This window comes from Mizuhopecten yessoensis, unplaced genomic scaffold, assembly GCF_002113885.1.
Source record: "Mizuhopecten yessoensis strain PY_sf001 unplaced genomic scaffold, ASM211388v2 scaffold2091, whole genome shotgun sequence".
In the NCBI taxonomy this organism is placed as follows: Eukaryota; Metazoa; Mollusca; class Bivalvia; order Pectinida; family Pectinidae; genus Mizuhopecten; species Mizuhopecten yessoensis.
Window position 1 is genome coordinate 614384 of NW_018404373.1, and position 26430 is coordinate 640813.

Genomic DNA, 26430 nt, shown 5'->3' on the forward strand with positions numbered 1-26430 from the left:
TTTTTGTTGACCTTTGTCCATGGAAGGTCCCTGCAAATTTTCATTGAAATTGGTTCAGGGGTTTTGGAGAAGAAGATTTTTGAAATTTTAGTCAATTTGACCCTTTTTGGCCCCGCCCCTCAGGCCCCTGTGGGCTTACGACTAAACCGGCAACTATTTTTGTTGACCTTTGTCCATGGAAGGTCCCTGCAAAATTTCATTGAAATTGGTTCAGGAGTTTTGGAGAAGAAGTCGAAAATGTAAATTGTTTATGGACGCACGACGGACAAAAGGCGATCGCAATAGGTCACTTGAGACTTTGTCTCAGGTGACCTAAAAATGTAGTTATTCTATTGGTAATGTCTTTTGAGCTGATTACTCCAACTCAGCTACCTGACACTTCCATTCAAGAAACTTAATTAACTCCTGTGACTTTTGTTTTATTAACCTGAAAATATGTTCTTACATAAAATCCTAGAACTAAAGAGGTTCTACTGTAAGGCGTTATACAGCTTGACCAAATGTAACACATCGTGTATTTTTGTGGGAGATGCCCTGTATACTACCACAGGGTACTGCAAGAACATAAGACACTCCTAAGCGACTCACAACCAACAACATCTTCAAAGATGAGGCAACAACAGATTTTGGAAAGCTAAGGGTTCCACACTCAATGTACAAACTACCTTGATAGTTGACAAGTCTTGAAACTGTCAGGGAACCCTGCACACCTGCAATCTCTGATACAAGATATAAGGAATCATGCCACAGCATAATGGTAAAATGGCAAATTTGTATTTGGGTGTAGTCCTCCACTTCTGGAATCTTCAATGGACCACTATATATATCGGCCGTGCTATTGGTCAGTTTTCTGTCTTGAACCATTCAAATAATTAACTGCAAGTCTTTTGATTTTGTCATGACATATTCCAAGGTTGTAGAGAAGATATATTTCTAGAGCACATAACCTCTGAAATCTGGAGATGGTAACAACATAACAAATACACTCAATTAACAATTAACTTTTATTGAAAAAATGTTGGCATCAGCATGGTAACCATAAGAATCATGTTACCAGCCAAGTGTATTCTCAAGTATAATTCTACATCACAATTCAGACTAGATAACAGTTCCTTATCCTACAACTAGTCTTTTTACTTCTTTTATATCAAATAATGCAAGTCCATGTATTATTGGAATTCGAAATCTTCACCAGCAGTAAAATGTTTTTATTAAAATGAAGTATTGCAAAAAACTGGGGTGGAAAGAAAAGTATTTGAAATGTCAAACAAAATGAATACAGTATAGTATTAAAGCATTTTTCCTAAAATAGTACTTCCTTTGATAGGGCAGTTCAGTAAAATAGATGTTAACAACATATAATGGCTGATGAAGAGAGGATCCTATAAAATGTAACAATAATATAACCTGGAGACCAGCACTAGTTAGCAGCACTAGGAGGGTATCACATACAGAGACTAGATTTCGTTTATACCGATCCAAACGGTCCAACCAGTTGAACCCGAGTTGTTTGTTTATGAAATAAGGTCAGACCTACAGCAGTAACATGATGCTGCTTTCAGTAGAGTCTTGCAAGGCCTGCATAAACATACCAGAAAATTGTTGAATTTTAAAAACCGAGAAACCGGTTGTTCCACATAAACAGGTGCTGGCACTAGCAGGATACCACATACAATGTGTGCCAAATGTGAGATTCACCAAAAAAATAAAAATAATTATTTTTAACCACCAACTTTTATCATGAAGCTAGTTTCCCCTACCCAAGGCAGGTTTTCTTAAGTAGGGCAGATATGGACTTGCATGTAACAAATCAGATAAATCAATGGACCAACTATGAATGATAATGAAAATAATTTTTGAGTATGGTAGGTACATTTGTATACCATAACGTGAGCCAATAGATCATAATTAATTTGATTTGGTAGCAACTTAGAGGATACAGATCACGTGGAAATAACTACTGTAAAATTAAATACGCTCAATAGCCATAATCAATCACTGGAGTAGTGTTTTCAAGAAAGTTTCACAGAACACACCAATGGAGACTATTTAAGCTCATCTGGCCTCTAGATCTACTTCCTTTGACTAAAAAATGTCTACAAAACATGAATGATGCAGTTTCTATACGAATTAGTGTAATTTGTTGACAAATTTACTACAATGGTGACCTTGACCTTCAGTTCTTCTCATATTTTAACTTTGTATAAAGTTTGATCAGTATCTGTAAGGAATGAAGTTTCTAGAGAGTTGACAATGATTCTGGACGGGAAAGGATGGGACGGACATGGGTAACACTACAACAATGAATGATACGAATGATTCTTCGCTAACATATTAGTCTGCCCTGCTTAAAGGAAACAGCATTGCCGTCGGTTGATCCTAGTCCTCAATGCTTTACCACTGCGCCACATATCGCTTACCGAAATTAAAGCACCGATTTCCCACAATGTACCAAATTGTGCTTCCCATGTATCTTTTGTGTCCCAAACGTAACACTTAAGGTCTCCCTCATCTTGGTGGTACAAGAACATAAAAAGTGGTGGGTCCCTCTATTTTACATAGCTTCAGATAAACAAGGAAAAGTATTGCTAGCAATCCAGTCTCTCACCACTGGACCAACCTCATATCACAAAGGGCCATAACTCTGCATGTACTTGGACACTTGACCTGCCATACCAACAAGAGGTACTTGCAACAAAATCTGGTAATTGTGTTGGTATATGAGATATGCATTTCTCACATACTTTACAGGGTTACACCCTAGGGCTTTGGGGTTTGCTTGAAGAACAAGATCGATGTTTATTTCGGCTGGAATTTGTTTATTTGTACGTATATGAGAAAAATAATCAAACATGGGTCTGTTCCATAGACAGGGATATCTCAATCCTCGTGTAAGAGTTTGGCTGGCCAGCCAAACTCCTGCACTCGGGTTGAGACATCCCTGTCCACGGAGTTGACCCATGCAAGATTCTATTAGGCTGTTGGGCAAGACAGATTGACTGACTGGTGGTGAGAGTACAAACATATAGCCCCTCTAGATCTGGTAGTACCTTTGAACTAATTAACACAACATAATGACCAACCACCACTTACCAGAGAAGCCCTATATTACAGATTGTCAGTAGAATGAAATGAACCTAAGAAAAAAATAGAAGCAAGGGTGAATTTTTATCTGTGTGGCACAGTACTTAATAATGTGTTAACAAAATCAATGATTAGATTTGATAATTGATATTCTCATCCACAAAATACACAGGTCTCTAATTAACATGGAGAGAAAACTACTCAATTCTATGAAAGCTGCTATTCTGAAATGTGATAGGGACTGGGAATATTTCATTGTTCATGTGATGTGTTGTTCCTTTTAATTATATTTAAAGCCATGCATGTGCATCCAAGATACATTTCTTGTACATACTCACTACTCCGGCAATTGCTTTTTCTTGTACCTGCTTTGATATACCACTAAACAGATTTTTCTATCTTGCATACTGGGTTAATATGGTTTGATACGAAAATGCATATCAGAGTTTTGTCTACACAATTCTTTGACAGTAAAATGAGTTCACCCCCTACATATACAGGCAAAAACTAAGCTGTTTGTAGTTCCTCTATTATCATTTTAAACATTTTCTACCCAGCATTTAGTTGACTGTCCCTCTCACAATAAAAGGTATAAAACATCCAGTCTTACTTTACCCATCTGCAGATCCATCAATAATACACACATATATAATACAGACATCAATTTTGTGTGAAGTGACTCTGGATATCACACAATAAGGTCCAAAGTTCACAACCTGGATTTTTTCAAATGATCAATTTTTGTAACAAAACACCGCTCAACATTTATCCCAGTTTTCAGTTAAATTTGTAGCGCATGTACACACCATGAAAGTTAAATGTCTTGTCAACTTTTGGCACTTGAGTAATTTAACAATCATTGTCCATTCTCCTGATGGTATACTAACACTTATCCTCCAACACACACACTCGCACAGTATTCAATCCACATTCAACTCCTTGAAATATTCATCCATCAGCTTAATGAATTTCTTCTTGCCTTTGTGTTTTAGCGAGACATAGTTTGTGACAGCTGTGCGAAATAGCATAGCACCATTGCCTACAAATTGAATACATGTTTGTCTTGCCTTTGTCATTTCTCCAAGAACGCGGTGGTAGGAAGTGTGATTGCAGTGCCTCAGTTCGTAGTCAAATTGCCTCTGGAAGCTCTCGATAAGCTTGATGCCAAGCTTCTCCTTAGCTTTTGGTAGCATGTGTTCAGTTTTTTCAAGAGATCTAAGGAATGTGACGAGAACTTCTGCATCTCCTTTCATGCTGTCTGACAAGTGTGTCATGAAATTCTGAAACTGTTTACCAGATGCTACCTCTTCTCTGTCTTTCTCCGAGAGTTTCTCGAAGAAGTACTTGAGGTAGTTGAGTGTTCCCGTATCAAGGTAAGAGTACCGAGTTGGATAGTCTTTGTTGAGTACCTGAAGACGACTGAGTGCAAGCCTGATCAAATTGAACACATCTTTTTGCAAGACATTGTCAGCAGTTACTTTTGAGGTAGGCGTTTCCTCATGTTGTCTCTTTGCAATGAGGAGGAGTGCCTTGGGTGTGTAGTTTTCAAAGTTTGCAGCAATCTTTTTTAGTGCCTGTTGGTAGCCTTTATCCGTAATTTTGAAGAAGTGCATCAAATCACAGCATTCTTCATCATGTCGAAACTTTGATTCAAAGTACTTGAGAAGCATGTTGGTCATCTCAGCAGGTAGCATTGCCTCCTTCTTGATGGAGTCCTTCATCACCTCAATGATGCCCTTAAGCTGAGAGGAGTTGTAAAACTTACACAGCTCCAGCCACACAGGTAGGATGAGTCTGGGGAACTCCATGTCCAGTTGTTTGCCAAGCTTGGTAAGGGTGTCCCAGGTACCTGGCGAGGTTGTGTAGAAGTTGGTCCAGGTCCCGCCCACGCTGTGCTCAACACCTTGGAGAACGACCTTCACCAGTAGGACCATGTGTTCCTTTTCCACTAGAGAGGACTGGAAGCCCCGTAGGACACTGTAGGCAGCCATCATGTAGTCACAGTCATCAACCTGTACAAGGTGTTTTAGAATCTGAAAATGTGAAAACCTTAATGTAAAAACCAAAACTAATCACTGTCTTTATTACAGGATACAGATGATTAAAACTTTGCTCTACATACCAGGCTTGTACAATCTATCAAACCATTGCTGTGTTTTTTGGGATAACAAACACACAATTTAGAGATGAGGACAGTTCCTCCCATGGTCTATTTTAAGTATAACAGTGACTTGATCTTGACCTTTGAATCTTTCAAAACCCCTTTTGCACATCTACATATCAGTGTATCACTGTGTCAAATATCCAAAAGATTTCCCCTTTGGATTCTGAGATAAGGACCATACCTCCCATAGTCTATATTTAGCAACAGTGACATTGATCTTTAACTTTTAATAGAACCTTTTTAAACCCAATATCAGAGTGTATCACCATGTTAAATTTCTATAAGGTGAAGTCGTTTGGATTCCGAGATAAGGACTGTACCCCCGCATGGTCTATTTTTAGTAAGTGATCTTGATATTGACCTTAGAAACTTTTTAACCTCCTACTGCAAATCCTCATATTACATTGTATTACCAAATCGAATTTCAAAAATATCTATACAAATTATTCACATGTACTGAAATTCTAATTCAAATTTGCATCAACTCTTATGAAATCAGCCCCTGAAAAATACAACAGCAATAAAATATCAATGAAACAAATTTTGCACCATGGATTTTTGATGATATTTTGTGTCAACGGAAGCAGATTCACAAGACATGGCATATTATCATCAACTGTATTACACGAAGTACCGAAGCAGAGGGCACTTATCACAATCAAAATCTGAGGCACTTATACATCATATCAAACTGTAGCCACTTAACTCAGTACATAGGGGACACATGTATTTCAGTGAGAAGTGACACCGTTACACAGACTTAATATTGTTGTGAATATTCTCAAGTGTTATATTATCTAGTTTCTTATAATGTATCATTGATCAAAAACCTATATTTACTTTTTTTTTTTGCAATGATATTTGGTTTATATAAGTGAAACATGTACCTAACTAAAAACGGAATACCCATGAATCATTTATAATCCAAGTTCAGTTGCAATGGGTCTTGCTCTCATACTCTAGTTACTATTATCATATTCATGCAATAATGTTTATATCTAATTTCAACCTTTGTGAACCTGTTTTTATTGTACCATATAGCAATTAATGGCCTTGATTCACAATACATAACTCCTATACCCCACTCATGTATCTTACCCGTGTGAGTATCATGTTGTGCTTTACTGAGGCGTTAGTTGTACAGAAGTTAAGCACAAAAGTGATCAGGTTTGTCCACTTCTTCACTAGGCTGTCCTTGTTATTCTCAGATCTGTATCCTGTAATAATGAAAGAATAATGAGAATATACAAGCTAAAATGACTATTCACAAGGGATTACAGAGAGATCATAATGCCCACCATTGCAAGATCTCCATCGGTTTTATGTTAATTTGACTTCACAATGCTGTCTTGATATTGCGTCTTAAACAAAATAATGTGGTCTTTTGACCAATTGTTTAGAATAGTAATGTGTACAAAATATATTTCTTGTTTCTGACAGCCACCTTTTTCATCTAATCAAGCTCTATAATGAAATATGCAAAACTTAGGGACATGAATATCCCATTTTTCTGAATTTTTGGAATGACCTGCAGTGTACTTTTCTGAAAACAAATTTCAAGATTGTAACCTGGTTTCCATCTTATATTTGTGACCAGTTCCAAAACTAATTACGTAAAACTCAGAACCAAGGAAATACTACTTTGAGAAAGATTCATTTGATAACATCTGATAGTAAGAACAAACTAGAGCTAGCCAACTGGTAGCCATCTTGAAGAAACAGTATATACAGACCAACAGACAATAGAGGAAAGGTGACTTGACAAGGCCTACATCTGATAATGGTGGGCTCAATTACCTTAGTGATTTTTTTTTAAGTATATATAAAGAAAATGTACAACAGTATTTCAATGCTTGGCAGTAGGGCTGTAACTGTTAGAAATGATACCAGTCGGATAACCGTCTGCTTATCCGAACCGAAACCAGCGTTTTTTTGTACATGCACTCAATGGTATAGCAAGTATACTGATCACAAGTGTTTTTGAGGTCTCTCAAACTACAGTCAGGAGCGACATTTCTGACCGGGCAAATCAGTAAATATTGACCAACATTTTGGGACGGTTTTCAGGTACGTAGAATTGCTAACCAGATAACCGAACTGCAACCGGGTACTTGGTTACCCGTGCCAGCCCTACTTGGCAGTTATTCATCTTAATACTATGTACATCTACATATGTTCTCTTGATACCACCATACACCTTGCTGATGTTTTCTCTATCACTACAGTAACTACAACATGATGGAACAAATAAATGAAACCTTTAGTGAACAAGAGGCCCAGAGGGCCTGTATCGCTCACCTGGATATCTAAGCAATCATGGCAAAATATTCTCCAAATGAGATCCAAGGGAATATGCCAGACCCCAATGCCAAGTCTTGTATTATGTCTGTATTAGATTTTTCATGCCAAGCAATTTAATGTATGGTTATGGGGTGGGGATTTCAACTGTTTCCAAGCTGCGACTCAGAAACTAGATCCCTAGGGTTGTGGCCAGACCCCAGGATCAATTCTAATATCATGACGGCATTCGTCTCTTTATGTCCAGCATTTGTATTTATAGTCTTGGAGTGGGGATCTCAACCGTTTCAAAGTTATGACCCAGGGATTAAGTCTGCAAGGGTGGGGCAGACCCTGGGGTCAATTCTAATATCATGAATGCATTCGTCTCGTTATGCCCAACAATTGTATATATAGTTTTGGGTGGGGATCTCAACCGTATCTCAAAGTTATGACCCAGGGACTATGCATATGTCTCAAAAGGGTTGGGCCAGACCCTAGGGCCATCCTGGAAGCAAATGTGAATGCTTCTCTTTATATTCAGCAATTGTATATGTGGTTATATTGTGGGGATCTCAACCATTTACAAGTAATAAACGTTTTTTGGCCCCACCCCTTAGCACAGGGGGGTCAGCCCCACCAATTGTACAATATTAAATCCCTGTCTCCCATGAATGCTTTTGACCAAATATGATCAATGTCCATGGTATTATTCTACTGAAGAAGTCGTTCATAGCAATATAGCCAAATTGCCCCTCCGCCCAACCATTTGTACAATTTTTAATCCCCAACACCTAGGGATACTTCCAGTCAAATATGGTTGATATCCAGTGCATAGTTCTACAGAAGGAGTCGTTTGTAGCAATCTAGCCATATTGCCAACTTTTCCCCCCGCCCCTCAGGGGTATAGCCCAATTGCCCCCTTTTGGCCCCACCCCTCAGGCCCCTTCACCCAAGAATGCTTCAGACCAAATAAGGAACAAATCTTTTCATTCCTACAGAATAAGAAGGTTTTTAAAGAATTTGCTATATTTCCCCTATTTGGCCCCGCCCCTCAGGCCCCAGACCCCCCGGTTTATACAAAATTGTTTCCCCTTCACCCAAGAATGCTTCAGACCAAATATGGAACAAATCCTTTCATTCCTACAGAAGAAGAAAGAAGGATTTTAAAGAATTTGCTATGTTCCCCATATATGGCCCCACCCCTCGGACCCCTCGGGGGGCCAGACCCATGGTTTATACAAAATTGGTTCCCCTTCACCCAAGGATGCTTCAGACTAAATATGGAATTTCGGGCAGGTGAGCTAAAAACTTAAAAAGAAAACATTGTGACTTTAGAACCAGTCTACTTAAGTGTTTATCATCAGTGAATATGGACAACAGGTAAAGGGTACAATAACTATATTCACTATACTAGTGAGTTGCTTGTAGAGAAATATTTTGCAACCCTTACCATAGCTGTTGTCTGGAATGGTCAGAAGCTTGAGAGGGTGTAAAGAGTGACAGATTGTATCTGTACACAATTTAATCATCAGTTTTGTCTTCTTTCCAACAGCAAGCAACAAACTGATAAGTGAAACAGGTAAATTGTCTCCATAGAACTGTAGCCCCTTCTCATACAGAGCCGACTTGTACATGTCTGTAACATTTCCTTCACTCTCCAGCCATATTGGCGCAACTTTCGTGTAAGTTTCTTCAATCCTGTTCTCCAAAAACACTAGCCAGCTGTAGTCTTTTGATGTTATCTCAAATTTTGGAGCTACACTTCGGAATCTACCCAGTTCAACAGCGCGTAGGATTGCATCCAGTAGTGTTAAGACTTCGTCACTATCTAGAGGATGCTCATCTAGTGTCCTGCTCACAGTGTAGCTCACATACAACAGGCAGTAGGAAATCTGTCCCTGTCATCAAAATCAAGTGTAAGCTCATTAATATAAGTTTGAACTAGAAATATATTGAAAGATTTTTTTGTAAATATATCAACAGCTATGATAACCTGTCTTAGTAATATTTTGAAATCAAATTATTCATAACCAGAACTTGCATTTTCCATAATACAAGTGAGGGTGCCGAGCACCAGTACATACCAAGTGAGGCACTTTAAAATTTAATTTACACGAGATATACTAGATTCAAATAACACACCTCGTGACATTTTGACTTTTTCCCCCCCAATACAGCAGACATGAATGTCTGTCTGTTCCAATCTCAAGTTGATTTCCCCATTAATAAAGCAGTATATGAATATAAAAGTTACATCAGCAGGTATAATTCCATATTCCATGGCAGCTTTGTTTCGGTTATTTGAGCAGAAAAAAGTACCACTTTGGTGGCAAAATTGTCTAACTATCAAAACCAGCATGCCACCTTCTGAAAATTAGAAAATTTGGAACAAAAGAAAGTATTCATGATTATACCTCAAGTATTAAGGCTTTCACCTTTGATTTAAAAAAAAATTGTATCTTGAAACTGAGAGTTGTTTCGGCCAAATAAAGTTAATTACTCGGTTCTCAGGCCAATTATTTTCAAAAGAGATGCGGCAGGGCGGTATTTTTTCCCCTCTATTTTACATGGTAAAAACGAGATGAGGGCGATTTTATTTTATTGTGTAGTTTGTAAAACGTTCATAGTGGGCATTACCTTTTCTTTTTATAGTTGTGTAGAGACCCGTCATAGAGCAAGCCTCCGAAACCCCCCCCACGATGTTCCAGACGAGAATCACGACCCCCCCCATTCCTTATTTGTACCTAAATGAGTGCAATTTGTACACAAGACTAATAAGTCATAATCATTTTAACGCTTGCCTGTATATCAATCTTTATCTTTATTCAAACGTTTTCGGGACTTGGGTGACTAACGAGTAAAAAAGACATGCGGACCAATTTTCCGGATTTTTTTTAAAGATGGCGGCTGGTGCATTCACAATTTTTTGTTATTATTACTTGCACGATAAAATTGGCAAAACGGTGCCCTAAAATGAAATATGCGCGGGCCTGAGAACCAAGTAATCAATTTATTTTGGCCTTAGTTTCCTTAATTGACTGACCTTTGTGAGTCCCTCTATCTGATCACAGCACTCCCGTGTAGTAGCACTAGTCCCAGCAGCTTTATGTGGTACAGCAGTAGTCTTCTTCTTGGCTTTCCCCCTTCTAGCCGATGGTTTCCTTCGCTTTGCTCTGGTAGGTCCGTCTTCACTTGGCCCATCTGGAACATACAAATCATAAAAGTACAACGGCACAGACAAAATGCTCCCAAATAAATGCTCAGAATATTTAGCAACATTACGCCAAACATTGATTTCGATAAATGAGTCTTTTTATGTGATGTTTTGATGACTAGTATGGTATGTACTCTATCACCTTCATCAGACAAATGACCAGTGAAGCGTAAGAGTTGTCCACAAATCGATGTCAATTAGGCTACGCTGTAATACAATTAGTGGTTATATATGTACCAAAATGACTCCATCAGCTACGCTTTGTTTAATAACTGGTCTTAGAGGTGCCAGTTTAAGAGCCCCCTCATCTCTATTTAGAACTGGCCCACTGCGCATATCCATAAAAACACTCATTGGTTGTGTTACAAGAATCTTTTCATAATCCATAATAACCAACCTGAAGAAAATGTCTAGAAATAAACAATTTTGTACTTTACACATTCCAACATTATAATTTTGCATGAAATACTACTGAATTCAAATAGAGTAAATATGACAAAATCATGCACATACATGTATTAAAACACACTATTGATATTGAATACAGAAACTGGATTTAATGAATATCATGCTGTAGATCTTTAATCGAGGCAACAGTTACAGGAACCTACCATCTTTCACCACAGCTTCTAGATCTACTGTAGACTCTTTTGACCCCAGAATTGAAAGCTGAAAACAAATCAAACATGCTTTATCAATAAAATTATAAGTTCATGGCAAAACAGTAAATTAGTTATGTTTCAGATTTATATACAGCAGTATCATTTTTTCTGTCATGTCAGGATAATGAAAAGGATAATTTATTGATGTTCATATAAAAAAAAGAATTGAAAGGAATATGATTAAAGATACTAAACAGGAGGCCTAACAGGTCTTAAAGCTCACATGAGTTACATCGATTTAGAGTCAATAACAATAACTTTTTTTTGAGAATCAGTGAAAAAATCTCTGCAACTGAAAGGCCAGAGTGGTTATGTTGGATTTTTGGATTGGCACCAAAGAGCAAGAAAACATCTTTGGACAAAATACTTTTCAAGTCCTTATAAGCGCTTTACATCATTTACAAACTGTTCTAGTTTCTAAACTATTAAACATAACTCTCTATGAAATGTACAGAATAAACATTATACGTGACAACAGGTTCATGGGCCTAGACAGTCACCCAAATGTATTTTTTTTTTTAAGTATCTGTTGTTGTGATATGTACCAAACAAGAGATTCCAGAGGGATCTCAGCGCCCACCATTGAACCATCTTTATTAGTTCTATAAGACAGTTTGATCTTTTCTCTCATTGGTTTGATCGAATCATGAAAGCAGTGTATGCACCTTGAGTTAACTTTTTACCTAAACTTCATACTGCTGCTTAGGACAAATAAAATTAATAAGTTGGTTCTCAGGCCATTTTTTTTCAAAATAGATGCGGCAGGGCGGGATTTCCCCCCCCCCCCCCCCCCATTTTACATGGCAAAAACGAGACGAGGGTGATATTTTTTTATTGTGTAGTTTGTAAAACATTCGTTGTGGACATTCCCTTGCCTTTTTATAGTTGTGTAGAGACCCGTCATAGAGCAAGCCTCCGAAAATCCCCCCACGATGTTCCAGACGAGAATCACGAACCCCCCCATTCCTAATTTGTACCGGAATGAGCCCCATTTGTACACAAGACTAATAAGTCATAACCATTTTAACGCTTGCCTGTTTCTCAATCCTTAACTTTATTCAAACGTTTTCGGGACTTAAAATTGTGTGACTAACGAGTAACAAGAGGCCCATGGGCCTTAACGGTCACCTGAGTCTAGTATTTATTTTTGTTGTTGAAATATGTACCAATTTGAGTAAAAAATAGTATAATGTTAACTTAACTTTGTCAGGACCATGAGCTGATCATTCCTAGACCAATTTTAAGTGAGATCGGCCTATTAGAACTTAGTAGCAAAATAGCGGCCATGGCAGCCAAATTGTATTTCTGATTGACCCGAAAAATAACAACACTTTGTCAGGACCATGAGGCGATCATTCCTACCAACTTTCAGTTCAATCGGTCCAGCAGAACTTGACTTTAAGTTTGAAATAGGTTTTCAAAATGGCGGCCGTGGCGGCCATATTGGATTTCTGATCGACCCGAAAAATAACAACACTTTGTCAGGACCATGAGGCGATCATTCCTACCAACTTTCAGTTCAATCGGTCCAGCAGAACTTGACTTTAAGTTTGAAATAGGTTTTCAAAATGGCGGCCGTGGCGGCCATATTGGATTTCTGATCGACCCGAAAAATAACAACACTTTGTCAGGACCATGAGGCGATCATTCCTACCAACTTTCAGTTCAATCGGCCCAGCAGAACTTGACTCTAAGTTTGAAATGTAAAATGTTAACGGACGACGGACGACGACGGACGAAAACGGATAGCAATAGGTCACTTGAGCTAAAGCTCAGGTGACCTAAAAACGACATGCGGACCAATTTTCCGGATTTTTTTAAAGATGTCGGCTGCCGGCTGGCGCATTCACACGATTTTTTTTATTATTACTTTCACGATAAAATCGGCAATGCGCACGGGCCTGAGAACCAAGTAATCTTTTTTTTTGGCCTTATAAAGGATAACTTTGAAAATGAGTTTGTTGACTCACATAGTACAGTATTTACATACTGTGAAAGAAATAGATCTGATCATTGCAAGTACTTCCAGCAGCAATCTTGTTTATCTGATCAGTCTCAAAAGTAAACATGCACAACTACGGACCAAAGGGAAACCTACATATAAAATTTGAGAGAAGATTCCTCCAGTTCTTTCTGAGAGATAACAATAACAAACTTCAACTGTCAAAATCCAAGATGCCCACCAGTCAATCATTTTGTTTATTCCATCAATCTCAAAAGTAAACATGCACAACTACAGACCAAGGGGAACTTCCATATCATAATTCAGAAAGATCCTTCAAGTACTTCCTGAGAAATTTATTCACTGCCAAAATCCAAGATGACCACCTGTCAGCCATTTTGTTTATCTGATTAGTCTTTAAAGTAAACATGCACACTAGGGACTAAGGGGAACTTACATGTCAAATTTGAGAAAGATCCCTCAAGTATTTCCTGAGAAATAGTGATACCATTCACTGTCAAAATCTTAGATGGCTGTCTGTCAGCCATTATGTTTATCTGATCAGTTTCAAAGTTTAACTTCTACAACTAGGGACCAAGGGGAACCTACATATCAAATTTGAGAAATATCGCTCAAGCACTTTCTCAGAAAGAGCAATAACAAGAATTGTTTAAAGGACGGACGACAGGCAATTCAAATAGCCCACCATCTGATGATGGCGGGCTAAAACTATATAAATTAAAGCACCTTATATTTTTAGGACCTTTCCTTTCATGAAAATTATTTGATTCTAACATTTGAGCCCTACCCTTAAGACCCCAAGGGTGTGTCAGGGTATTAACTTTCATACCATCAAATTGCAACCAGATGATGATAACAAGTTTGAATTATATTCCAATGAAAATATACGGTATATTTTCATTGGAATATAATTCAAACTTTTGGGTATAATACCCAAAAGTGTTAAGTTCTCTATAAAAGCTTAATTAAACTTTAACCCCTCCACAAGAGGGAATGGGTGACCTGGGGTAATGAAATTCACAAGTTTGATAAAGCACCTCAAGATCTTTCCACCCATGAAGAGTATTTGACTCCAGCATATCTAGGTCTGAAGAAGAAGATTGTTGAAATTTTTGCCAATTTGACCCTTTTTACCCCCCCACCCCGTTTAGATTCATATAATTCACATTTTGGTTTGTCTTTGACTAAGGAACCTTTCTGCAAAATTGTTAAGCAACTGGTTCAGTGGTATTGGTTTTCATACTTACTTTTAGAGACAGTACAAGAAGTTTTTTCAGGATCATGATCCCCAATTTCTGCACTTTATCCCCAGATACTGTGGGTTCCAGACTCATAAAACAGTCCAACCTGATCAGCATCACAGGCAGGGGCTCCTCATAACTACTGTTAACAAAACCATAGATATTGATTCATGCTCATATATAGAACATAACATTCCTCATATACTTGATTTAGTTTTTACATATAAATCTACATACTATACCTTGATGATTTTCACTAGCTATTGATAAAACAGAATGCTGCAGTATTCCAGGCATCTTCACCCCCAAACCAACTTGCTCATCATGTACTAAACTTACCAGCCAAAATGTGAACAAAAACATGGCAAATTACATTCTGATAACTATCATAGTGTTGCAATTTTATAGACCATAAGGGTTATGAAACCATCTAGAAATCGGCAGAATTTTAGAATTTCCAGCACCTTTGTTCACCAAAGTTGACAATAAATATATAAACTTTATTTATTTTACAACAATTATGAAACAAGTTATTTCAGCTTTCAACATTAACAATAACTGTGGTTCACCGATTGCTTTGACTGATCACAGAGACTGAACTAAGGGTGGCAGAGTAAATAAAGGCCCATAAAGGGGGTATACACACATCTATTCTATAATTTGTAGAATGATATGGTGGTTTAACAAGGCAATTTAGTTTTTAATTTAAAATTAGAAGGTAGTGAGGGTGCAAGGATTAACGAGGTAACACCATGCTTGTCATATCAAATGTGTAGAAGTATTACCTGGTGGTGGTGGAATATCTGCAGCAGAGCAGTTCCTGTAGGGATTGTGATGGACTGGGAATCAGACTAGCACAGACTGCCTGATAGAATGGGTAACCTTCAAAAGCTAATCCTATCACACCATCCTGTTTCTCCGATGGCAGTTTGATAGAACTCATGTCTGCCCACAAACTAGGCTTGGTAAACTCTATTTGTGATGTTAATCGCCTAGCTCTCCTGTTTAAAAAAACAAGCAAGCAAATTCATAAAATTACAAGTTCCCTAGCTTTGAGGTGCTTGTACATGTATATGTAGTAATATGTATGGAGTCTGCTCTGCTTTGAAATTTGGATGTTGCAGAGTTTCAATTTTGCAAGCACTCCCAAGCTTTAAAATCCATATTACTAAGGGAAAATATTGTCTGAAATATATCAGCTTATCAAAATCAATTACTTGCAACAGGATTCAATAAGCAGGTAAATCTGTTAAGAAATGAAGTGGGTAGAGTCATGACAAGAACAGAACAACTTATGATGTATGGATTCACAGTGCAAATTAAAATTGATAATTGTTACAATTTGAATTTTACAATAGATGATAAATTAGATCAATTAGTGAAATATTGTTCATTGTGCAAATTAAATGGTTATTTGGTCCAAGCACATTCGTGAATATTAACAGATTCACAGTAGTAAAATCAGTATGACTCAATCAAATGGATAAATTACCATCTCTAAGAAAACTTCAACTTTATTTCAAACCACTCCTTTTTTATAAGGCAGATTTTTTTTCAAGCAATTTTGCAAAAGACATTACATTGTTTGAAGCTTCATGTAATTTTGTCACTGTTCCCCTTGATCAATGTTTAAAACCTGATTTTTGATAGTTACATAACTTTTTAAACAGGACAAGTCTAAAACCTGAGAAAATTGCTAATGAAACCATCAAATGCAAGAGACTAGTTGGACATTGAAATGCCTTACGCATTCAGTATGCTGGCTTTAGCAACAATCTCATGCTTCATGTCATCAGGACAAGCCACGATGAAGCAACTGAACAGTCGTTCACAGTCACATAATATCCTCTTCAGCATGTTACTTGGTGATCGCTGGTTATTGATGACTGAAAAGGAGAAGACTGCTTTAATTTTTACAGTAAAAAAATCAATAAAAAAGGCCATTCCAAAACAAATCAAGTTATGATTATGACGAAGTGAGAGCTGAGTATATATATCATGCTATATATACTTCAAATCACCTTTGTTTTGCAAGACACATATTTAAGGATTGACCTGCATTTTGACGACGTATTGAACAGTTTGTAATGAACATATTCTATGGTGCGAGTTAGCGTTCCATAAAGGAAATGTACATTGCCAACTGCGTTCATACTACCGTTCATGTATACACAGTCAAAATGAAGGTCAATACTTCTATTTACATCGTAAATAATGTTCAAATGCTATACAAAGAAAAAAACCATTCAAAGCAGGTGGCTACGATGGTAGCTACTGTTGCTGTGGTTGCTAGGATAATATAGTTCCAGTGGATCCACATCGATATATGGACAAATTCAGAAAATATGCAGAGAACACTATTTTTCTTCTTTTCACCACTTTTGAATTTTTAAAAGCTACAAATCAGTAAATGGAAGCGATGCGAAGATGTAATTTTAATTAGATTGCCATATGAACAAACTTGATAGCTCTTCATCTGAGAATGCTACTGACAAAATATCTCCATGCTATGCAATTTGGTTTAATATTCAAAAGAAGTTGTAGAAAGTTTTTAATATATTTTACCCATGTGACCTTGTATATTAGTGAAAGTCATTCATTTGAACAAACTTGGCAGCCCTTCATCCCAACCTTCTACTGGACAAATATCAACACCCTGGACATTTCGGTTATTCAGAAGAATATGTTTAAAGATGTCAATATGTTTGACCCCTTTGATCTTGAATATGAGTGAAGGTCATTCATTTGAACAAACTTGGTAGCCCTTGATCCCAGGATGCTACTGGCCCAATATCATCACCATAGGCCTCTTGTTAATTCGGAAGAAGTTGTTTAAAGTAAAACATTGACGACAGATGACAGACGCCCTACCACGGCATAAGCTCACTAGGCCCTTTGGGCCAGCTAAAAATTCCCAATACCCTAAATTGAACACAAGTTGGTGGGTTCATTGATCAGGATTTCCCTTTTAAACAGAAAAGTTTGTTGTACGAGAGCAATCTTACCATCCAGAACACTTTCAGCAATGGTGACAAGGACTTCCCTTGCAGCAGCAGGCTCTTCCTTCTCCATCAGTTCCATCACCCGTTGAAAGTACTGATCAAAGAATATGGATTTCATCTTTTCTACAATGTTACAGGAGTCAGGATAGCTCTTGTATCTGTAAACAGAAAAGGTCAGTATTTTTTATAATGAGCTTTTAATTGATCACCATATTCATTATAATTACAAAATAATGTAGTGATCCCAAATCCATTAAATCAAAAACCTGTACTTGAATGTTCAATTCTCTGTTTATCAAATATTTAACACTTCCTTGACACTGCTATGAAAATATTTACATACGTATTTGGGCTTTTAACTACAATTGCCATGGTAACCAGTTGAAATCTGTATAACTAACTTATTTTACATAAATTTAGATAATCTTTCATTTTTGTCAAGGCTTTGCATGGTTTCTTTTTCTTAGCAGACATATAGAGTACATGAATTTAAACAAATATTATATTTGTCCTTAAGATGTAAATACCAGTGTCAACACTTTTTCCTTTAAAATTAAGACTAATATTAACTTGTTCAGGCATGAACTCTATAGCTTCCTTGAGAAAGACTGTTAAATCTGGACAAAACTAACTGGATATTCAAAGTTTCACCAATCATGTTTTCACAAATAATGTAGTCACCTTGGCTAAGTTTGGTTCAAATCCCTTCAGTTGTATACAGGTAAACTATTCTTTTAAAGATTTACTTCCATTTACCCTTCTTGGCCACACTCCTCTGCTCCAGGGGAGCAAAACCCTTGGTGTGAGTCCCTTTGGCCCAGTGATGCTTCACACTAAATTTGGTTAAGGTCTCTTTATCCATAATGAAGGAGTAGTTTTTTCTTAAAGAATTAAATACCCACAATTGTTCTATGGGGCACCATTCCCTTGCCCTTATAAGCACCACACCCTTCATTTATACAATATTGAGTCCCTTCCGCCCAGTTATGTTTAAGACAAAATTTGGTTCCAATCCCTTCACATTTATCAAGTCTCTTTAATATATTATCAAATTTAACTTACTGGACCCCAACCCTCTTGCCCCAGGGGACCACATCCTTTATTTGTATAACATTGAGGCCCACTGGATCAGTGATTCTCCTGGTCAAAGTTACAGAAGATTTGTTTTTATTTTCTCTATTGGGTCCCGCTCCTCTGGGGGCTGTAACCAAACCATCTGTTGGTACATGGATGTTCCTGACCAAATTAAATTCAAATCAGCAACTCGGAGTGAAAAGCTTTTAGAGGAAAAAGTTCATGGACAGACGATTGAAGCTGTGCCACAGCATAAACTCACATGGCCAGGTAAGCTAAATTTATTCCAGATTTGCAAATGTACAGTGATAACAAATAAGGAAGGATTTTGTTATTGTCCCATTTCCCTATTTCTGTAATATTAATATCAGGTAAGTGATCGAGCATCAACATCAAGATTTCTGTAACAGCAGAATTTTTCTTTTTTTCCGGATGGAGTGCTGTTTGAATACTCCGCTATACATCTATGTTCCTAAACCATTAAAACAACAGAATGTTACCTGTAGGACATTGGATCTCCATGCCTAATACTTGTGTTGGTTTACCTACATTTTTATTCTACTTTCACACATATATAATACTATAAAATGTCTACATATAATATCATATCTGAACAACATTTCTTTCATAGCTTTCTTTTGATTTGATATATGGGATTGAATGTCATTTTGGTACAAATATCTTTACCCAAGTCGTAGGTCTTCCATCAGGTTTTTCTTCAACAAATCTAAGGAAAGGCTCCACGTTAACTTGTCATCTATACTGACCCCAAACGTTGGATCTGGGGCCCCTTGTAGACTGTTCATATCTGACGTAGCATCTCTCAGGGCATCTATCAAACAGAAACGAAATGATGTTTTCCCCTCTATTTTGACATGGCACCTGCAGCTTTGGAATTCAGACCACGAGTATTGTATCAGTGAAGTATCCATTTTCATATCTCGGATACAACCCTGGAAGCACATTTTGATTTTTTTTAAAAGCCCAGCCTGTTTTATGGAAATTTTCACTAGCGCCGACGTAAAATGTACTACTAGCCCTGGGTGTTGGGCTAGAAGAATTGTACACACCTTTCAAGTTTTTACAGAGTGTCAAGTCTAGGTTGTCAATGTGCTCAATCTAGATATGATGCATGCTGTATTTCAGGTCAGTATTAACTACAACTATCTTATGGATAATTATAGATTATCACACGGTATTTTCAGGCATTGTTGTAAGAACAATTTTCTCATCGCAAGCATGTGGATAAAATCGAGAGGCGACAAACACTGAAAATACTGTATGATAAACTATTTATCATCTATAAACTACTTACTACCTTATATATTCCTCCATTTATTTAAGAAAGTCAACTAAACACCAAGTGTTCCAAATGACTTCTAAGCTCAATGGTCAACGATCGCCTGTGACAAGCGTAAACAAATTGAATTTTTGTGCGGAGGAATACAATGAACCTTAAAACCATGCAGAAAAAATATTTTTAAAACAGTCCTACTGTCATTCGCTTTTCCATATTCACATTCACACCTGAAATGGTGTTGTTATTCTCACAATATTTTTTTGTAACTTTATATTGATATGTTTAAGACAGACTATTTTCTTACGCAGATCACTTTTGTGTGGACATTATTTCCGATTTTGAATGTCATCTGGCGCGTAGCAGAGATTCTTCTTTGAGAAAATCCGTTCCCTAGTGCTGGGGAATGGGAAAATCCGTTCTGAAGTTCTTCTCAACTTCTTCTCATACTGACAACCAACGATAATGAACTTATCATGCTACTGGTAGGTGGTATAAAGTAGTATATAGATGATAATAACAGGTTCTCTCGTATGGCCAGTATGAATCATTGGTTAGTTGTTTATATTTGAGAAGATTATTTTGGTTTGGTTTTATTTTGTTTAATGGCCTGTCAACAGCCAAGGTAATTTAAGGAAGTGCCTCCATGTGTGTATTTGCCTCCTTGTGATAGTGTGGATCCGATACTCACTGAAATATGCGATAACTATTGGGGAATACATCAAAGAATAACAATTCATACAGCCGAGATTGTAGAAGCATATTCAAGCATTTCTTATTTTTGTTGTAAAAATTACAACTAAGTCTGTAATTAGTTGACTTGTTTGTGTACACAGGCTTTTTACTTCAAAAGGTGTCAAGTGTGATCTCAAATAATAATTCCATGATAAGATTTTAAAATCTTTTACCGATATGCTGAAACACCCTTCCGAGGATTCCTGCCGGGTCCTCATTTATAGCATACTGTAGTAGCTTCTGTAGCTGGTCTCGGGTAAGTGTAGATAGAGTTTCTGTCACAGGAGCATGAACCGAAATCTGGAAGTTAACACAGACTTAAATACAGATATTACTGTCATGACAGGATTAGACTGCATTAAATATCACATTTTAATTTGTGAAATTCTAATTACTAGGTCTAACAACCAAAAAGTAATCATTATGCTGAGTGAGAAGCTAGTCAATTCGTGAGAGATTATCTGCATTTGTAACGAGAGTGGAGTTAAATTGCTAAATAATTATTTTCTTTTGCTTTTCAAAGTTAAGTTCTCTTTAACTCATTCATCCCTGAAATTCCATAATGAACTATTCCATCCTTTGAATTGGAAGAGTTCAAATGTGTCTTCAGGGGTGAATGAGTAAATATGAGAGAAGTTTCCAATCATTGAATTCAAATGATAAATATTTTCACACATTTCTTTAATCCAACAGTATAAATTGGTGATCCTAATTTCTGGTTGTGTAGCAATGGCTTCTTTGCCTTTGTTTTTGCAGACATTCTGTTAGGCAATGTTAATGTTCTATATAACCACTCGCATAACAATCGGTTGATTACTGATAATGATATTGTGTCAATACAAAATCACTTGTATCATAACTGCCTGACGTCTCTGCCATATGATTATTTGGGATACATTGTAATTTATACAGACCGTATCTGTATGTCGAATTCTGTGGAGAATGACAGCAATGATGTGTGGACACCATATTGCTTGTGGACACATGGCACATGTGGATGAGGTTATCTGTTGCTTTTCAAATGTCACCGACACCTTGGAAATCTGCTTGTTGATGATGGCCGAAACCATAAATCCTATAAAATAATAAAGTTGGTAGATGCTATAATTCCTATAAAAGGTGTTTTGGTAACAGATTGTCGTATCGTCTCCAAAACTATCCTTTGGCATTATACACTTTCAAGAAATAGTGCAAGTCCACCTACATGAAACGCAGTTACAATTTTCAATCAGCCAACCAAAGCCTATTCCGTCTTTGCGTATTGCAGAGTTATCTTCTCTTGGGAGCAGGTATTGATTGTTACGTCACTTGTTTGTGAGAGTAACGTCATCAATTTTTGAGAAAACGACGTAATATTCTCTCACAAACCAATGACGTAACAATCAATACCTGCTCCCAAGAGAAGATAACTCTGCAATACGCAAAGACGGAATAGCAGCCACCTTGAATCCCAAAACTTAAAAGCCATTTATGTGATTGTAGGGCTATTTCAGAAAAAATATACATACATAGTATGTATGTGAACAACCGAGTGGGAATTGTTTTTAAAATTTTAAATCCCATTATTACTGTAAACATTGCTACACTATTATGTTAAGGAAATAATAAGTGCACAACCGGGAAAGTAAGTCGTGAGTGAAGAAATAACAATGATGCATCACCACAAGCTTGAACTAGCTTTCAACGATGCCACATCAGCAATTCAGCAATAGTAGCAGGGGATGAATTTTAAATCAATTGCATGGAAAGGTCAGAGAATTTCAGTGAAATACTTCATGGTATTCTTTATTTTTATATCGATTTTCTTACCAACTTGTCTAATGTCTTGAATCCGTTTTTCACCATAAAAAATCTCTCCTCTCCTCCATTCATCTTCTGACTTCAGACTGATTCTGGCATAAATTTTTACCTTTTTCTCATCTTGAGGAAAAGCCCAGAATGAAACCTGTAATTTATTGGTTTAAATGTGTCAATAATACTTCAGAGTAAGTCTTCAAAGATTCATCTCTGTTTCCCCAATTTGACACCATGCATCCATCTGCCCCCATATGGAGTCCACACTCTTCATTTATACAACATCCAGTCCCCTTGCCCTTTATTAGCTAGGATCTGTTATGCGTAGTTAGGTTATAATTACTTCACATGTACTGAAGGAGTTGACAAAACATTTATGAACATATACATTATTCTTTGTAAGGGGAGTTGGAGATGCTTAATGATTGTAACAACACTGCAACACTAATTAATTATTTGGGCTGTGAATTCATCTGAAGGCAGCAGCATGATATCATGGTCATGTTTTATCTGTCCGACTATTTTTGACACCAGGCTCATTTTTTCATTCAGATTTTCATATCAACAAGCAACGTTTTTGTGCCAAAAATTCATCAAAACCAATATTTTTTTATTGACAAATTTATTCACATTGAAGGCAACTAAATATGATAAGCAGCCACTATATGCATCATGTTGATATTCTAAACTAACTCAAAATTATTATGAACAATTTCTGGAATTTAAAGTATTTACTTGTTTCTAAGAAACATTTGTCAAATAAATAAAATATTGTTTGAATTTTTTATCAATTTTTTTTTTTGTGAATTTATGAAATAATAAGAACAAACCTAACATATTTTTAACTCTCCATAGTTCATACAGCAGTGTATCTTCAAGGTTGTAATATCTTCATCAACAGTGAGTGAGTGGTATAGATTTCCACTAGCCAAACACCCAGAGCTAGTAGAATTCATGTTGCATTGGGATAAGAAAAATATTTCAATTAGAAATAGAGGTCCGACAAGTAGATTTTTTCAAAATTAACCTGCTGGTTAGTATGTATACTCACATGTATATATACCAAAAAAAATAATCTGACCTACCAACATTTTTTTTGGCTAATGCCACCCTAACATGTTTTCTGTTTTTTGCCATACTTCCTTCCTTACCTTTTTCAACAATGCTTCATCAAGGGGAGGATTATGTGTCTCAATACTTTCACAGGAATAGTGTTGAGCTGTCACTTTGGCAGCCAAATCCATCAATCTGAGGACTGTTTTGGGTTTTTCTTTCACAATCTCCGGCGTCTTTGGGCGCCGCACCTCTGTTCGAGATGAGTACAAATATTGGTGGTCATCAAACAAACTATTGAGAGAGTCCATGGAATCTGCATAAGAGTTGGAGTCCGAGTCTGAAAAATGTTATGTTTGTCTCTTATAGATAGCTTATAGGTAATTCCCTGAGTGAGTGAAAACTTTTCATAATTGCATTTACCTGTATATCAGAACAGCTAGGATAGAACTCATTGCCCACATATTAATTACCCCAGGTATGATGCCTCAATGCTAAGATATGTATTGAGAGATATGCATACTAGTATAAAAATAAAAAGAGACAAGAATGGTATTTTCTCAATTAAAATCAGTTTTCCTTGTTTACGTGACAATAAACATGACATCTATGAAAAAGACAAAAAATGTGTAGCAACTTGTAAATCCAGTCACTAATTTGTGATACACCAAAATGACCAGTCATATGCATGTGTTGACCTCAGGTTACCAAATTGATAACAGGCCAATTGAATCCAATGCAAGTCTATCTTCTATATAGGGAGCATAGGAAGATCTGTTGTTCAAAGAAAATGATCACGATCAGCCAAGTTATGTGTGAAACTGTCGTGACATTCCAAATGCATGTACTGTACTCAAAACACCTGAATAATGAACAGGCGATCATATGCATTCCTAAAAATAAATACAATGAATATATATTCCATTCAGACATCAACATGACAGGTCCTTTTGGTCCAACTATGCCACACTTTATATCAACTATATGCCTAGTACATGCTGCTCTATCAAAACCAAAGAGGCATTACATACCACAGTAATTGTTTTGTTTTCACATAAACTCCTATGTTATCGTAAAAGATTTGCATTGATTAGGTTGCCTAGCTTACAAGCATCAGCAAGCAACCAGATGCATCACGGTCGACACCACCAGTTACGAGATTTTGATATAGTACTGTCCATCATTGTTCTCAAGTACAGTACAACCATACTTGGGAGGAGACTGTACACTGTACTAAGGCTTTACAATTCAATGTCAAAGACGCTCAATTCACTTTGGATGAAAGGAAACAAGATACCGACACCTCATGTTTAATCAGATGTAAATGTCTGTCCACCTCAACCACTGCTCAGCCACATTCCAGTGCTAGGGAAAGTTCAGATAAACAAAGTTTACTGCACTTTACTGAATGTACTAGGCATATTGCCTCATTGATTTAACATGGTATACAAGTTATAGGAAATTGAATGTATTCATTGTCAGCCATAAATTTTACCACTTCTCTCGTGCAGCAACATATGCCAATACTGCCACCACGACAGCATCACACTTTAGTAATAAAAGGGGTTCTGGTTACGTTAACTGGTTATGTTCAAGTATTAGGTTTTATGATGAATTAGACCGAGGTGGGTTATTTTCACTGAAAATATTATTGATGTTTCTTGAAGGCTGTAGACATGTCTGCAGTGTCCGAGCTGTCCTACGAATGTCTATCACGTGCATTTGTGCAGTCCTGAGGCGAACGTGCCTCTGCCATTAGGCCTAACCGGTGTCAACGTCTTTCAAGACTCAACACTGCACTAAATAATTGTATAAAAAGCGTACGGAGTGTTATCTATTTGTGTATAGTTAAACCATCCCCCGTACCATCATCGAACAGGTTCCTAGATCCACGGGCCCAAATTCTTATTATCCCGTCTAGGGCATCCATTTTTGTGATGTCACGTGATATTTTTGTGTTTCGCGCCATCTGGTTGACGTTTTCCGCGAAAGCCTATCAAGATAGTATACATTGAGCCTGTTCGGCTCTGGACAGTTTAGACTAATTGTCTATCCAGATGTTTTGATGTTACATGATATAAAATTTAATGTTTAATTGAGGAGAAAAAAATGCATAGACATTATATGTAGTTGCCTGCAACAAGTCGTTCGTTTTGGGCTAGTAATATATAATGTGTTATGTAACTAATCTATATATATATATACGTCTCTGAGTACAAGAAACTTAAAACAAAATTGTAGTGTCTAACCACGGAATATGATTTTAAAAGTCCGTGGTCTAACACTCTATAATTTTTGCCTTGTACGGTATCAAGCAATAGATCCGATTTATAATAATTTAAGTAAATATGCACAAAAAAGTTTATATTGTACATTATTCAACAGAAAAATAATTTCCAACTGTTGGTACTTTCCTCGAGTGGAAACCTTTACAGGAATAGAGAGAAGTTTTCGATCAAAACTTATAAAATCAATAACAAGCAAAAGTAAATCATTCATTAATGGTATCATTTCTTAGTATTTGAAAACAACATCCTTCTTCTTCTAAATATTAGTAAATTGAGGTCTTGAATTTACTATGTAATAATAATGTGTTTTTTTAATATTAATAAATAGGGATTTTGCCAACTTTGACGTGCAATCAAAATATACAAATAAAAATCATGACCACACATGTTAACAGTTTGTAGTTCCGAAGTGGACATGGTACAAAATTTGAGAAGGCGTTAAACATTTTGGTATTATGAATTATGATTAGAAATATTCGATATATCACGGAGTTAAATTATCTTAGTATGTGGATGTATCACATAATGAAAGTCGTTACAATGAACATTCTTGTGAAAAGGACTAAATAGAGACATATT

General features: G+C 36.7%; 1 protein-coding gene across 2 annotated transcripts; it reads right to left on the reverse strand.

Moving 5' to 3' along the window:
- Positions 1–990: 990 nt before the first annotated feature.
- LOC110445155 lies at positions 991–25601 on the reverse strand. 2 transcript variants are annotated; one of them, XM_021489595.1, is made up of 15 exons: positions 25430–25601; positions 23662–23903; positions 22526–22661; positions 21631–21791; positions 20890–21016; positions 19372–19516; positions 17614–17768; positions 16356–16494; positions 15394–15609; positions 14615–14750; positions 11354–11411; positions 10572–10729; positions 8979–9426; positions 6347–6465; positions 991–5117 (listed from the first exon to the last, which is right to left on the reverse strand). In XM_021489595.1, exons 1-15 carry the CDS (start codon positions 25530–25532, stop codon positions 4005–4007), a joined length of 3456 nt encoding a protein of 1151 aa, XP_021345270.1. In that variant the 5' UTR covers positions 25533–25601; the 3' UTR covers positions 991–4004. The 2 variants fall into 2 exon arrangements, with proteins under 2 accessions (XP_021345270.1, XP_021345271.1); XM_021489596.1 differs by lacking the exon at positions 25430–25601 and adding an exon at positions 25059–25374.
- Positions 25602–26430: the final 829 nt, after the last annotated feature.

Excerpts from the sequence above, each read along its gene's own strand:
- LOC110445155 (XM_021489595.1), bottom strand. The coding sequence starts at position 25,532 with ATGGCGCGAAACACAAAAATATCACGTGACATCACAAAAATGGATGCC. Across the intron at positions 9,427-10,571 it reads AGATAGAGGGACTCACAAAG|GGACAGATTTCCTACTGCCT; the intron begins GTCAGTCAATTA and ends TTTTGATGACAG. Across the intron at positions 6,466-8,978 it reads CATTCCAGACAACAGCTATG|GATACAGATCTGAGAATAAC; the intron begins GTAAGGGTTGCA and ends TCATTATTACAG.